This window comes from Hakea prostrata, chromosome 5, assembly GCF_041222555.1.
Source record: "Hakea prostrata isolate BN-2017 chromosome 5, UWA_Hpros_2, whole genome shotgun sequence".
In the NCBI taxonomy this organism is placed as follows: Eukaryota; Viridiplantae; Streptophyta; class Magnoliopsida; order Proteales; family Proteaceae; genus Hakea; species Hakea prostrata.
Window position 1 is genome coordinate 40,244,109 of NC_142604.1, and position 13,676 is coordinate 40,257,784.

General features: G+C 37.7%; 1 protein-coding gene across 1 annotated transcript; it reads left to right on the forward strand.

The window, feature by feature from the left end:
* The first annotated feature begins 264 nt into the window (after positions 1–264).
* On the forward strand, positions 265–12,199 carry LOC149015971 (pentatricopeptide repeat-containing protein At4g35850, mitochondrial-like). Its single transcript, XM_089156026.1, has 5 exons — positions 265–496; positions 4,780–4,845; positions 4,948–5,025; positions 5,176–5,277; positions 11,698–12,199. The coding sequence occupies exons 1-5, from the start codon at positions 479–481 to the stop codon at positions 11,788–11,790; spliced, it is 357 nt and encodes a 118-aa protein (XP_089012152.1). The 5' UTR covers positions 265–478; the 3' UTR covers positions 11,791–12,199.
* The last annotated feature ends 1,477 nt before the right edge of the window (positions 12,200–13,676 follow it).

Here is a 13,676-nt window from a genome sequence, read left to right on the forward strand (position 1 = left end):
CCGCTATGTGTATTACCTCAAATGCTTTGTTTCATGAAAGAACAAAACACATGAAAGTAGATTGTGATTTTGTTCAACAAAAGCTGCGACTGGGATTTGTTTTTCCCTGTCATGTTCATACATTGATTAACTTGCAAATCTACAAAGTCTTCCGGAAGCGCTAGGGTGAATTATATTTCTAACAAGCTTGGCATGATCAATATCCATTAACTGAGGGGGAATATTAAAATAGCTTTTACAGTCTTAATGTTATAGTTAGTCAACAGGTTTAGATAGTTTCTTATGTCATATGCCGTATCGTGCTTGTGTATTTCATACTTCTGTATAATATTCTCAAGGTTAAACTGTTCCCTCAATTCCATTGTTTCTATTATCGTTCTCTTCTTAATTAACATGGGTCGTCTCAAGCAGATGCTATTTACATTCTGGAGACATTGATCGTGGGCTTAAATGTTTTGAGGACTATACAGGGCCGCCAATGGTTGAGCTATTTGTGGTGAGTTCATCAATAAATAAGTTACATTGTTAATGTTTAATAGTTATCTTGTTCACTTTAATCCTTACTGCTGATGCTTCTTGCAGTTAATGTCTTGAAGGACATTAATTGAAATTTTCTGAAGTCTTAGTATCACGGAACTCACAATCTTTATTTAGACTTATCTAGAATTGAGTTTCAATTATAAAATTCCAGAACATCTTGCATGGGAAGCCCTAATGCTCTTTACCTCTCTCAGACTTGTTTTTCGGTTGGCAAAGATTTTTGTTCTGCGATAGCATAAAGTAATTCTTCTTTAGCTCCAAGGACGAAAACTTTGGTGCCGACTGAGGTCTCAATTCACCAGAAATCAGAATTTAGTTCAAACTGGTTGAAAGAAGTTTTTCTCCTCAGTAGAACTTGACTTGTGATGGACTGATAACTGGCCGAAGCTGTTCTTTGGTCAAAACTATCATAATTTCTGAATTATTGTTGAAACCTGTTTCTTTAACTGCATGGTCACTTATCATACCGGACCTCTGGCAAATCAAGATAAGACAGTTGAAACCAAGATTTGCTTCCATGCGTAGCTTGCATAAGGGTCCGTTGCTTTGAGCAATTGTAGAAGTTCCAGGCTGCCTGGGAAAATGCCTAGGATCGCATCTAGTAGTGGCCACCATGTGCAAAAATGCTGAAGTTTGGATCTTCTCCAAGCTCACTGTCCTCAAGACCACACTTAGGTGGAGTTTACACTAAGTAATGGGAATGGCCCTTTTTCCTATAGTTCATGTGTTATTGACTCTTGTTGAACTTGTTTATTGGCAGTATTGGCATAAAAGAAGGATGGTTATTACCTTAAGGCACCCACAAAATATGGAAATATCAACAGTTAACCTGATTTTTAAGGGGTGCTAATCTATGAAATGGAATTTACTGACTGTTTAAGGTCAATCATAAAAGATGTAGCTGACATTCACTTTATTACATTACCGGAGGTAGTTGTGGTTTGTGTCTCCTGTTCTTGTCCACTGAACTTTCTGTCTCTCTCTGGTCAAACATAAAAGATGAAGCCGAAATTCACTTTCTTAGTCATAATCAAACCCTTTCTCCAACATAGTTGTTAAGGCGTCACCTAGGCAACGGCTAGGCATCCGGGCACCTTCTGAGTGCCTCAAATCGGTGTCGCCTGTTTTTCGGGCAATAAAGCGACCGCCTTGGGGTATGAGGCATTGCCTAGGCGTCGCCTCAAGAGCCTCGGACGCCTTATACCCCAAGGCGTCCACTTTTTTTTTTTCTTTTTTAAATCACATGAAAGATGCCAAATTGAAGGCATATATTGAATTGCTTAGTAGATTCCAATTGTAAAGTATCTATTGTTTGAACCTATATGCATATTTATAATGACACTACATGTGATCAAATGTTAAAAAAAAAAAAAAAAAATCTAAAGAGAATAAGTTCTTGACTCGAGTCTCACTCTCCCTCTCACTTTAATCCCTAATCTCTTTCTCTCTTCCTCTCTACTTCTCTTCTTCTCTTCCATTCCCGCGACGATACTCTGGCAAGCCGCGCAACAGATGACTTCTTCTCTTCCTTTCTTCCCGCGGCTTTTTATTTAGGACCTACTATGTGTGGTTTGTAGTATGTTGGATGACTTGAGGTAGGCTAATATTAGGTTTTTTTTTCTTCTTTCATATAAGATATGATAGATTTATAATGAATTGGAGTGAATGAGATGTACACTAAAAATTTCACTTAAAACGCCCCAACCGCCTCAAAAGTGCCTCATCGACTCATTGCCTCAACTAGCCTAAACCGCCTTGCATCGCCTCATCGCCGTGACAACTATGTTCTCCAATAAAACCCTTTTTTCTGCAGATCAAGAAACTACTTTCTTCCCCTTTTCATCTTTGTGGAAAGAAAAATCTCAGAATAGTTAAATTATAAAAGGCAAGGTTAAGATATTCTCACCCCCCCCCCCCCCCCCAAAAAAAAAAAGAAAAAGAAAAATTCCATTTCCCTTGCGAGTCTCCATTTCCCTCACAAGTTATGAGTAATAATAGACAGCAACAGTTGGCTAGAGGTTGTTGAGAATGAGAAATGGCCTTTTGCCCCCAATGCTTCTCCACTGTCGATCTTCAGAAAACCTGCAGCCAAAATAAATAAATAAAAGAATGCGAAATAAACCTTAAAAAAAATGGGAGGGGTGGGCAGTGGGTGCTGGGCCCTAAAGGGCAGTATCCTTACAATAATAGCGCTTAATTGTTCTTTTTGTGTGTGTGTGGGGGGGGGGGGGGGGGGAATAACCTGCTTATGTCACTGCTTAACAGCAGTTGGTATGTATATTTCTTTTTAAAATAGGAGAGCTGCTGATAATTTCAATACTTTGTATGGGTGCATTTTGGTAATTGCAACCAATATTTTGGTAGTTTTGACCAATAAATGCTAAGTTATTGCCAATTTAAACCCATCAAATTTCAGCAGTTCTGACAAATTTCGGCATGTTTCACAAAGTTTAGGTAGTTTCAACCAGTTCTGACCAGCCTATCAAATGTCAAATATTACCCCCAAAAGCCCCTGGTTTTGACCTATTTTGGCTGTATCTCTGTTTCTGGCTTGTCAAAACTGAGATCTTGGTCCTTGGTGCTAACCCATTGTTTCGAAATCTTGCCAAAATGAGTTATTTCTGCTGCTGTACTTCCAATTTCATTCCCGACATGATAATACCAGGTATATGTGAAGTGTGAACAACAGAATCAGTCTAATAAAACTTTGAAATAAAGTTTCCACAATTACGTCAGAAGATTTCACGGTAGGTATACAGAAGCACTTCAGCATGTTACATATTTGGTAGATGATACCATGGAGTATATAAGGAATTAGAAATGGTGTTAAACGTACATACTGGGCATGCTTAACTCTAAAGCAATTTAAATACTCCTATCCATGAACAACATATATCGAGATGAGATCTATATATCTTTGCTAGTCTAGGAAGGGTTTACCAACATACGAACACAATGTCAAGGTCATCTGACTATATAAGACAGTAAAACACACCTTTTGATGAATTGAGATTGCACTGACCAAATGCTTTAGTTAAATGTACTGGAGGTTACTGGACTTGCAATAAGGGGAAATGTTGTAGCTACATGGCAAGCTCGTATGCTTCTAGTTAAGAGTACTGTTTATTCTCTCGAGAGTATGAATTAATTTTCTCTCCCCCCCCCCCCCCAAACAAAAAAAAAAAAAAAAAAGAGAGTATGAATTAAGCCTATTTATGTCTTGTTTAGGTATTAGTAAGCCTTATGTTTTAGATGTGCACAGTCATGTACTGCAATATGTATTTGATCATGATTAGCATATATATATATATATATATATGCATGAAATGTTGTCTTAAAATATAGTCATTTCCAATGCATGAACAAAATGATATTTGTAGGTGGAAGTGTTAAGCTGTCAGTGCTGATATGGTTCCACTGTATGTGTAACATAATTTATTCACGATCTAAACTGAATCAGTAGACTAATCGTCCTGCTGCTTGCTAAAACTGGAAACCAAACTTAGTAGTCAACCGGGCCTGTTCTTTAATGCTTCAGAATTGGTTCATTATCAGGTTAAGCTTCAAAATCAGTAAAATTTATTGAGACGATGCTGAAGAGTCCTTTATGGACAATCAACAAAGTGGGCATGCAAAAAGAGCACTTATCTCTTGGCACTATACCTGAGAACACCCAAGAAATCATATGCTTTGCCAAACGTTTGGGTTTACATTTTTCTCCCTTTTCCTCATATTAGTGGATTTTCTGAAATCCTGGTTTCACTTGAGAAATAGGTTAGTGAGGTGAATGATGTTGCCTAGAACCAAGTAATGAGACCAAAAATTTATATTGGAAACACAATTACAGTACAATTTATTTGTTTCTTTGATGCTGTTATATTCCTCAGTTTTTAGTGCAAATTTACCTTAAGCACCGTCTTTAACATCCACTTCCAATTGTATCGTTACTTACAAAAAAGAGAAGAAAAAAAGATAGAAGGAACCCATCGACAAAATGAAATACTGGGTTGGATTAATAAAAGCCTCAGAAGAGGTTTCCGACAGAGGAAAAAGAGAAATGGATCTGAAGGCTCCAATTATATCACTGTAATATGGTCTATGGAGCCACAAGAAATCTTCCATGCCTTTATTAATATTACTCATAGGGACTTGATTTTGGATTGGATGCTGGTCAACTCAATTCTTTCTGATCTGTGTAATGTAAAACTAAATAAGAATGTTGCATTTCTGTGGCTGTAGACACTTATAGAAGGAGCGATGGTTGGGTATACTCCTAGGGGAATGCAGCTAGCCATAGACACCCTGGTACGATTGGTTTCTTGTATTCTTGACCTAGATTGGTCCTCTAACACTGGGATCATTCTTGATTCTATAAATCATCGTTCATGTCTTGACTTCCATGTGCAGGAAAAAATGAATTCCAGAAATTTCTTTTTGAATGCAAAAATGGGTAATGACCTGCTCCTTATAGCGGCAGGTGAAAAGGTACTTGTAATATTATTTCTAATTTCTGGACTTATTTTGGACAGATTTTTTTCTGTGTAATCCTTCTCTGGTTTTATAAGGATTCATTTATTAGCTAATTTCATTCCTGTTGGTATTCCTCTGAATTGTTCTTTTGATGATTTTACACAGACTGGTGATTACAGAACTGCTAATTTCATTTGGGACCTGATGCAACACCGTAAAATTAATCCGTCCCTTCCTGCTGTGGAGGCCTATTATAATGGTCTAAAGGTGTGTCACCTGTTCTCCTCTACCCCTTACTGCTGATACTGTGGCTCTTCTGTGCAAGAATACCAATATAATGCAGACCAGAGAATTGTTCTGCTATGGTGGTTTTAATAGTGAGGAAACATGGGGGATTATGAAGTAGGGAGAAAACATAGGGGAAGGGGGAAGAGATTGCATTACTAGATGACCAGGCAGTTTTCTAGGATGTTCGGTGGTAACCACTTAGATAATTGCATGAAAGGCCAGTGATTTGGCTGGCAAGGCATCGCCTTGGATGCCTAACCTGCCTAGGCAACTGGGCTATTACAATTTTGTCTTTCTGTTTTATTGTTAGTTATATAAAGATTCTAAATATAATGTTATTATTGGCTGAATACGGAATACTAATGTGAGGGAGTAGGGAAATTTGATATTTTGGGTTTACACTTTATACTTGGGAACTTGAAAGATGTTTTGGACTTTGATGTGGCTTAAATCTTTGATGTTAATGATTTTGTTCATGTTATGAATCTTTTGATAGGATGAATTTAATTACTGATGCGTTTTTTAAATAAAGATTGCAAAATGGTTCTATGATTCATACTTACATGCTAGGAATAGATTATACAACTTTTGGTAGGATATTTGGACAAAAAATGATGGTTACATACTATGGTTGACAACTTGGATAGCATTGCAACTTTTCTCTAAATCTGACTCTCTCTTGTATAGGAAACTAAAACAAATAAACGACTAAAACTAGATGCTGAAATAATATAATTTTTAGGTCATACCCTTATTGGACTAGTTCTTTTTGGGGTTTCAGGCAATAAAGGGTAGCTTGCCGATCTAAATAATTTAGTGGTTCTGCATTGACTGTCCTGTGAAATGAACTCGAGTCCGACAAGTTTGGATGAGGTTCAAGAATGCCATCTGAGTCAAATTGCACCCTTAGTAGAACCCTTAGTAGAAATGTACTGGTGGTGTTCTTTAGCTTGATGGATGAAGGATCCTTCATGGGCAGGAATTTCATCTCAAGTCCACCATGTTAGAGGGAATCCGTTTCTTCTTGGCAATGCTCATCTTTCTTGTCATGAAGCTATAGTTGTCCCCAAAGAATGTGGCAAATTTTTGAATGAAGAACTTTGCATTGCACCTAATCAATTAGTTTGCTAATAGAATACACAAGCAATCATCTTCATTCACCTTAAGGTTTGTGTTGTTCACCTATCGTAAGGATTTGAATGAGGTTCCATCTTCAAGCCTAGCTTTCAAACATCATCTTCAGTGACAAGCTATGGTAGGAAATATTGGCAAAATATCGTTGAAACTGGGCAAATTTTTCTACCATGGGTTCTTACTGAAGATGATGCCCGAAAGCTAGGGTTGAAGATGGAAACATGGGTCGAGTCTTAGATTCGGTTTTGGTATTTTCACCGATATTTCGCTAATTTTGGTGAGATTTCGAAAATTTCATTGAAATCTCGAAAGTTCTAGTGAAATTTTGAAATTTCAAGGGGTTGTACCATATAGGGCTTATGGCTATGAATATGGATATGGTGGTTCATTTGCTGATTATACTAGCATGTCTGCATGAGTATAGATATGGACCAGGTGCATCATTTGTGACTTCATCTTTGGATATCCATTAGGACTAGCACAACTAGGCCAGTGACGAACTATATGGATAACTTTATCTCTACCATGTCATGACATGCTTATGTTCAATATTTAAAGTACTCTTCCATGATCGTGGGATGGATCGAACTCAACACATACTTGTATATTGAATTCTACTTGTGTGTGTTGTTGCATTTTAATGAAAATCTTAGTGTTGGCTTGCATAATATTCATATTTACATCGATTAAAATTCATGTTCCAAACTTCCTGATGCAGAATTGAAGACATATTTAAGAAAGAAGAAGCCCATTGGGTCAAGCCCATCAAAAGCCCAAAGCTATCATCTAAATCAGCCCATGGTTTTCATGGGCTAGGATTGTTTTAGTGGGTTAAAGTTAGCCCACATATTTTGATCTCCATGGTCAATACCTAAGCCCAAGTCTAGTTCTTGAAAATCCACTAAAAGGGGTTGTGCTTTGAAAATTAAAGAACACATTGTCAAAGGAGTTTTCCTTTGTCAAGAGTTAGGTAGTAATTGAGTTATTAATAGGTAAGTGGTGTTAGCTAGTGGTTGGATGTTACCATTAATGTTGTTGTCTCTTTAGAATGCTATATAAAAAGACTTATGTAAGAGGTGAGGACACAACTCAACACTCAACTTTGAAATCAAATCGCTTGTTAGCTATTTCCTCTTTAAAGAATCCTTGTGTTTGATCAAGGAAGATTGGTGTTCGATCCAATCGATCCACCTTGCGGTGTGAAGCCCAATTAGCATTGATCAAATACGTGATGAGTATGCATCTGACAAGATTTCAACATGCCATACAAGGAGTTATAGCAAGGCAGGCAACATCATAAATACTCACTTCACGATGGGTATTTGTTTTCAGGAACTTGGTTATGCATTACAAATTCTTCCCTACAACATTACATCATACGGGAGTTGCATGGTGGAGGTTTGGGAGGTCATTTAAGCAAGGATAAGACTATCATACAAGTTACCGATGTGTATTATTGGTCTTATATTGCAAAGGATGTTGATCATGTAATCAAGAGATGCAAAGTCTGTTAGCTAGCCAAGGGAACCAAGCAAAATACAGGTCTATACTCACCATTACCAGTTCCTCATGCACCTTAGATTGATATTGGTATGGATTTCGTAGTTGGGCTACCGTCAACAAAAGAGAGATACGACTCCATCATGGTTGTGGTTGACGGATTCGCAAAGATGGCTCACTTTATACCATGTCGCAAGACCTTTGATGCATCTCACATTGCAAAGATATTTTTTAAGGAGGTTGTACGACTACATGAGCTGAGTTACTTTTAGAAGACATTATGACTGGAAACTAACACAAACTTACAGTTTTCAACTGCATTCCATCCACAAACTGACGAGTAGATAGAGGTGGTGAGTCAAAGCTTGGGAAACTTACTGAGGTGCTTGGTTTGTGATTATGAGAAGACATGGCCGTCCATACTTGACATAGCTGAGTTTGCTTACAACAACTAAGTTAATCATACGACAGGGTGTACTCCATTTGAGATTCTACTTGGAGTTCAACCCCAATGGCCTATAGTCATCATTTCACTGCCACCACAAGCATGCGTGAGTATTGAGGCTGACGAGTTTCTGCACCATATCACAGAGGTAAATGCTTTGAAGAATAGCTCTCAACAATGATGTCTACAAGGCTACAGCAGATCTTCATTGATGATATGTGGAGTTTCAATCGAGAGGCATGGTGATGGTTCGTGTCAATTCAGAAAGGTTCCAACATGGGGTCAACAACAAACTCCATCCAAAGAAGATGGGTCCATACAAGGTGTTGAAACACATTGGATCAAATGCTTATGTACTCGAGCTACCAAAAGAAATGAACATAAGCAATGCCTTCAATGTGGCTGACTTACATCTTTATGTAGGACACCACTCTAATGATGGAGACATTGAACAAATGTTGATGCTGCCCCAACTCAAGCCACCAATCATTGACATCATTGATGAGGTTTTGGATGACTCTTACAAAACCACTCGTCGTGTCACTGGATACCATGCTTTCCTCGTCAAATGGAAGAGTCGTCCACGACATGATAGTACTTGGATTCATGCTGACAATTTCAAGAAATTCAATCCCGATTTGTATGAACGTTACATGTCATTCATTCATTCATCGGAGATGAATATTTTCAAGCTTGGGAGAGTTGATGCAAAATTGAAGACATATTTAAGAAGCAAACCAATTGGGTCAGACCCATCAAAGGCCTAAAGCTATCACCCAAATCAACCCATGATTTTTATGGACTAGGACTGTTTTAGAGGGTTAAAGTTAGTCCACATATTTTGATCTCCATGGTCTAGACCTAAGCCCTAGTCTAGTTCTTGAAAAGTTAATAAAAGTGGTTGTGATTTGAAAATAAAAGAATTCATTGTCAAAGGAATTTTCCTTTGTCAAGAGTTAGGTAATAGTTGAGTTATTAATAAGTAAGTGGTGTTAGCTAGTGATTGGATATTACCATTAATGTTGATGTCTCTTTAGAATGCTATATAAAGAGACTCATGTAAGAGGTGAGGACACAACTCAACACTTAACTTTGAAATAAAATTGCTTGTTAGCTATTTTCTCTTTAAAGAATCCTTGTGTTTGATCCAATCGATCCACCTTGCGGTGTGAAGCCCAGGTGTACTTTGTTGTTCGTATTTTTCATTCAATTATCTCATATTGTTCCTTCCATGTCTTCGTCATAGTTCTCCCCTATTCTGAAGACCTATTCAGTCCATGTTGCTTAGCTAATATCCTTGTACTACCACCCCGATTTTCAGCCTACCTTTATATCTGAATTCTGTTTATCTATAGTCTATTAAATCTGAAATTATTCCCTGTGAAACATCTTATTTGGCTACTGTTTTGATCAATCAAATACAGTACTACATTACTTCCAGTTTTGCCAACATACAACTGGGCATGTTTCGATCAAGAACACCACTTTAGGTTAGGTTTTAAGCAAAAGCAACACTCCTAGTGTGTCTATTTGGCTTCAAATTAGGCTAGACACAAAAAAGCAAGCCCAAATGATCCTAACTACCCTCAAACTGGGGCGAAATTCCACCGAAACATTCCCAAATTTCGGTCAAATTTCGTACCTTGGTGACAACTTTAGTACGGGTAGATCACCATATCACATAGTACGTAATTGCATTGTATTCGATCTAGAAAATAAAATATGTAAGTAAACACCTTTCATTCAATTAATATGTCAGTAGAATACGCTAGCAGCACCTTTATTCACCTAAATATTTATGTTGTTCACCATGCTATCTTATAAGGATTTGGATGAGGTTCCATCCTCAAGTCCAGGTTTCAATTATCATCTTGGATGGGATCCTATACTCAAGCCCAGCTTTTGAACGACGTCTTCATTGACAGTATTAGTAAAATTGATTGCCTTTTTTTTTTTCATTTACTTCGAGTATTATTGTTGTTCTATGTTACTTAAATTAAACTGGTTTGATTTGCTTCTATTTGAGTTGCAAATAATTATTATTCAGTGTTTTGGATGTGTTGGATTAGGATTCTAAAGGGCCAGCAATGTATCCATGGCCTGGTCGGTTAAGGTTACCTTATTAGTTAGACACTGGGTTGCGCCTTCTTTTTTAAAACTGTAAGGTTCTATTTCTGAGTGTTTTAGCATAAAGGTTGTATGAAGCAGAGGAAAAGGGGGGGGGGGGAGCATTGGACAAGATTAATGAGCAGTCTTTTTCTGCCCTTCTCATTAATGATTTTTGTGGTGCTTGATTAAGGTTGAAGGAATAACTGTTCGAATGAATTTGTGCTTGATCCAATTGATACCTTGTGGTGGGAAGACTAGGTGGTTTCTATGGCTTTCTTTTGCATATCCATCCCTGTTTCACCATCAATCAACTTTGTATCAATGTTTTGTTCTTTTTCAACAAGTCCGGTTCCCCAAACCATTCCGTCTTATCTTTCCTCTAGAAGTGACTTCCAGTACAGACCAAACCAACCGTGAGAAAGCCGTCCAAATTTTGATTTCAGTGTCTCTGCACCAATATGGAACTCATCCATATGAGGTTGACTCTTCCTGGCTGAACTCCTTGAGTATGGTTTCCCTCATTTTGTAACCTCGCTGCTGATTCTGTCCTACCTTGTTTGGTTTGCTGAAATCAATGTAATAGTTCACTAGAATCAGTAAATTGGCACTTAGAACTAACCCCATTACCCTAATTCCCATAAAATCCAGTTCTTGGTTGCCTCGTATAATTATTACCCCCATCCTTAACCTAATATAGTTCAGTTCCCGCTGTTCTTGTGGTTCCCTTGTATAATTAATTACCTTCACCTTTTTTGTTTACTTTGATGAAGATCACCGTCACCCTTAATATAATATATTTGAGTTCTCATTATTCTCCCAGGTTTCTTTATATGATCCTTTGGTAAAAAGATGTTTTGGTTTCTAGTTTGAGCAACTCCAATATGGGACTCTGTATTAAGAATAGGAAAATAATTAACTGAGGTACAGAACTTCAACCACTTTGAATCCTGAGGATCAAAACAACCTAAATGCCTCATACAATAATAAATGTGATAATAAATGTATCCATATGTATAATGAGTATCACTAGTTTGTGCTTTTATTAAATTGTGTCAATAAATTGTTTATTAACCAAATTTCATGTTTTCGCTGCTACTTTGATTGAAGTCACCAATTTCATTGTTTATCTGTATCTAAATGTTTCTTCTTGTATGACTGTATCAACCTACATGTTACATGTGTATCCTCACTTTCTTGACTTATATTTTCAGGATCGAGAAATACCAGCAGATGACCCACGGCTCTTATTGGTTACTCGGACATACGAAAATACACGTGGCAGAATTGGAAGAGGCAGAAACTGAGCCACTTGAAATTTTGCAAGTGCTAATGACATTATGTTCTGTTATCAGTTCCAAAAGGGTAGCTTTTGCATAAATTAGGGTCACCTGTGTCAGAATTTCTTCTGTTCTGCACTAGAATGAATCCTTTGAAATGTAAGATCCCTTCACCATCTCCTCCACTCACAAATTTTAGGTTTTGGGATATCAATTGATGATTTGGTTGGTTATTTAAACGAAATAACTTGACATGAGTACATAGTTTCTGTTTAGAATGCCCATGCAACTGATATGGTAATGTTCCTGTCTCGATAAGAGATTCAAAACTAATACGTATTATCGAATGTGATACCGATACCCACAACCATTTAGGCACCAGTGTACCTCTTTACTTTAAGAAATGGAAAGGATATACCAAGAATAGTAGGATTTGTTGAAAATAAGTATTACAAGTCAACTAATTGAGCCTTTCTCTAGTCTTTGAGATCCAGAACCTACAAGAGATTCCCCCCCCCCCCCCCCCCCATTTTGTTGTTGCCGCCTGCGTGCGCCGGGGTGGGGGTGGTAAGGGGTGTTGGGGATTGGTGTTTGTGCTAGCTTATGCACACCCTACTCATCCTTGGAGAGAGCTTATTATATGGGGGAAAGTTTCCAATTCCAAGGAGGTTCTAACTCTACACCTTTTATAAGTTTGGATCCTCTACCCTATGGGTACAAGGTCTCGTTCTTCTCACATCTTTCTATCATATATTTATGAGGGGCTGTACCTCAGTGGCCGAAGTGGGGATTTTTAAATGTTGGTGAAGTGTGAGGGGAGCACAAGCCTCTTTAGTGCCTGAAATGATCAAATGTGTGATAGAGGGGTATGAGAGATACAAATATCTATTTGCGAAGTGATACCAACTTTTGGTTGGTTGCCAAATTTTCTTACCCAACTAAGTTATATATGGACTGGTTGCGGACAGACTAGGGTATAAGTTTGGCCCTGTCAATATGAAGTCATCTTAAGCCCGAAATGTTGAGGGCTGAAATTTTGAACCCTAAGGATAAGTCAGGATTGGAATTTTCAGGCTTTGGGTTGATGTAGTTTGGGCTGAGGGTGATGTGTAGGGTTGAGCTCAACCAAGTCTCATGACTGTTTTTTCGCTTTTGTATTGGTATCCAACGATTGAAGATGCTAACAGTAACTTTTTGAGTAAAACTCAAATATACGTGCATGTTTGATGTAACAGAAATTTGAGGATGGACATGGTAGAAAAAACTGTATGTGTGAAAAGAAACTCCATCACAGAATGTGACAAAAAAAGAGCACAATAACATTTACAGTAGCTCTGCGTGTGTGCGAGAGAGAGAAAATAACAGCAGAAAGAGCAGCCAAGGAAAAGGAGAAAATAGCAGCACAAGCAGCCAGACATTCGGCCTCTTTCTTATTTAATCCTGCACTACCAGTATAAAGTTTACCGTTGAAAGACAAGGAAGAGAAAAACAGTGGATGCGGTCCTGATTAAGAAATAGGATGGTTTCTCAAGTTTTGTCTTAACTGCATGCTCATTAAGAAATAGAGTTGCGAAATATTGTTTCTTGCAACATGTAACCTATGAAAGTAAGAATGCATCTGCTTCACTCATTAGATGGGAGGAAAAAGATCATTTGCATGATCGACCATTGACATTATCATCAATCGAATTCAAAACTACAGTAGGCAAAACAGATTTAAGGTGCTCAAAAGTCTTCAATGATCAACTCAACCAGCTTTATCTACCCTCAAGATGTTTTACATAGTACCACTACATAAGCATCAATACAAATCAAATACACAAACTTGCAAAAAAGGAGAAAAAAAAAAAAGGAGAAAGAAGTCCTAACTAATTAAGGAGGGGCACTTTTTCAAAAATGACCTCCAATTTAAA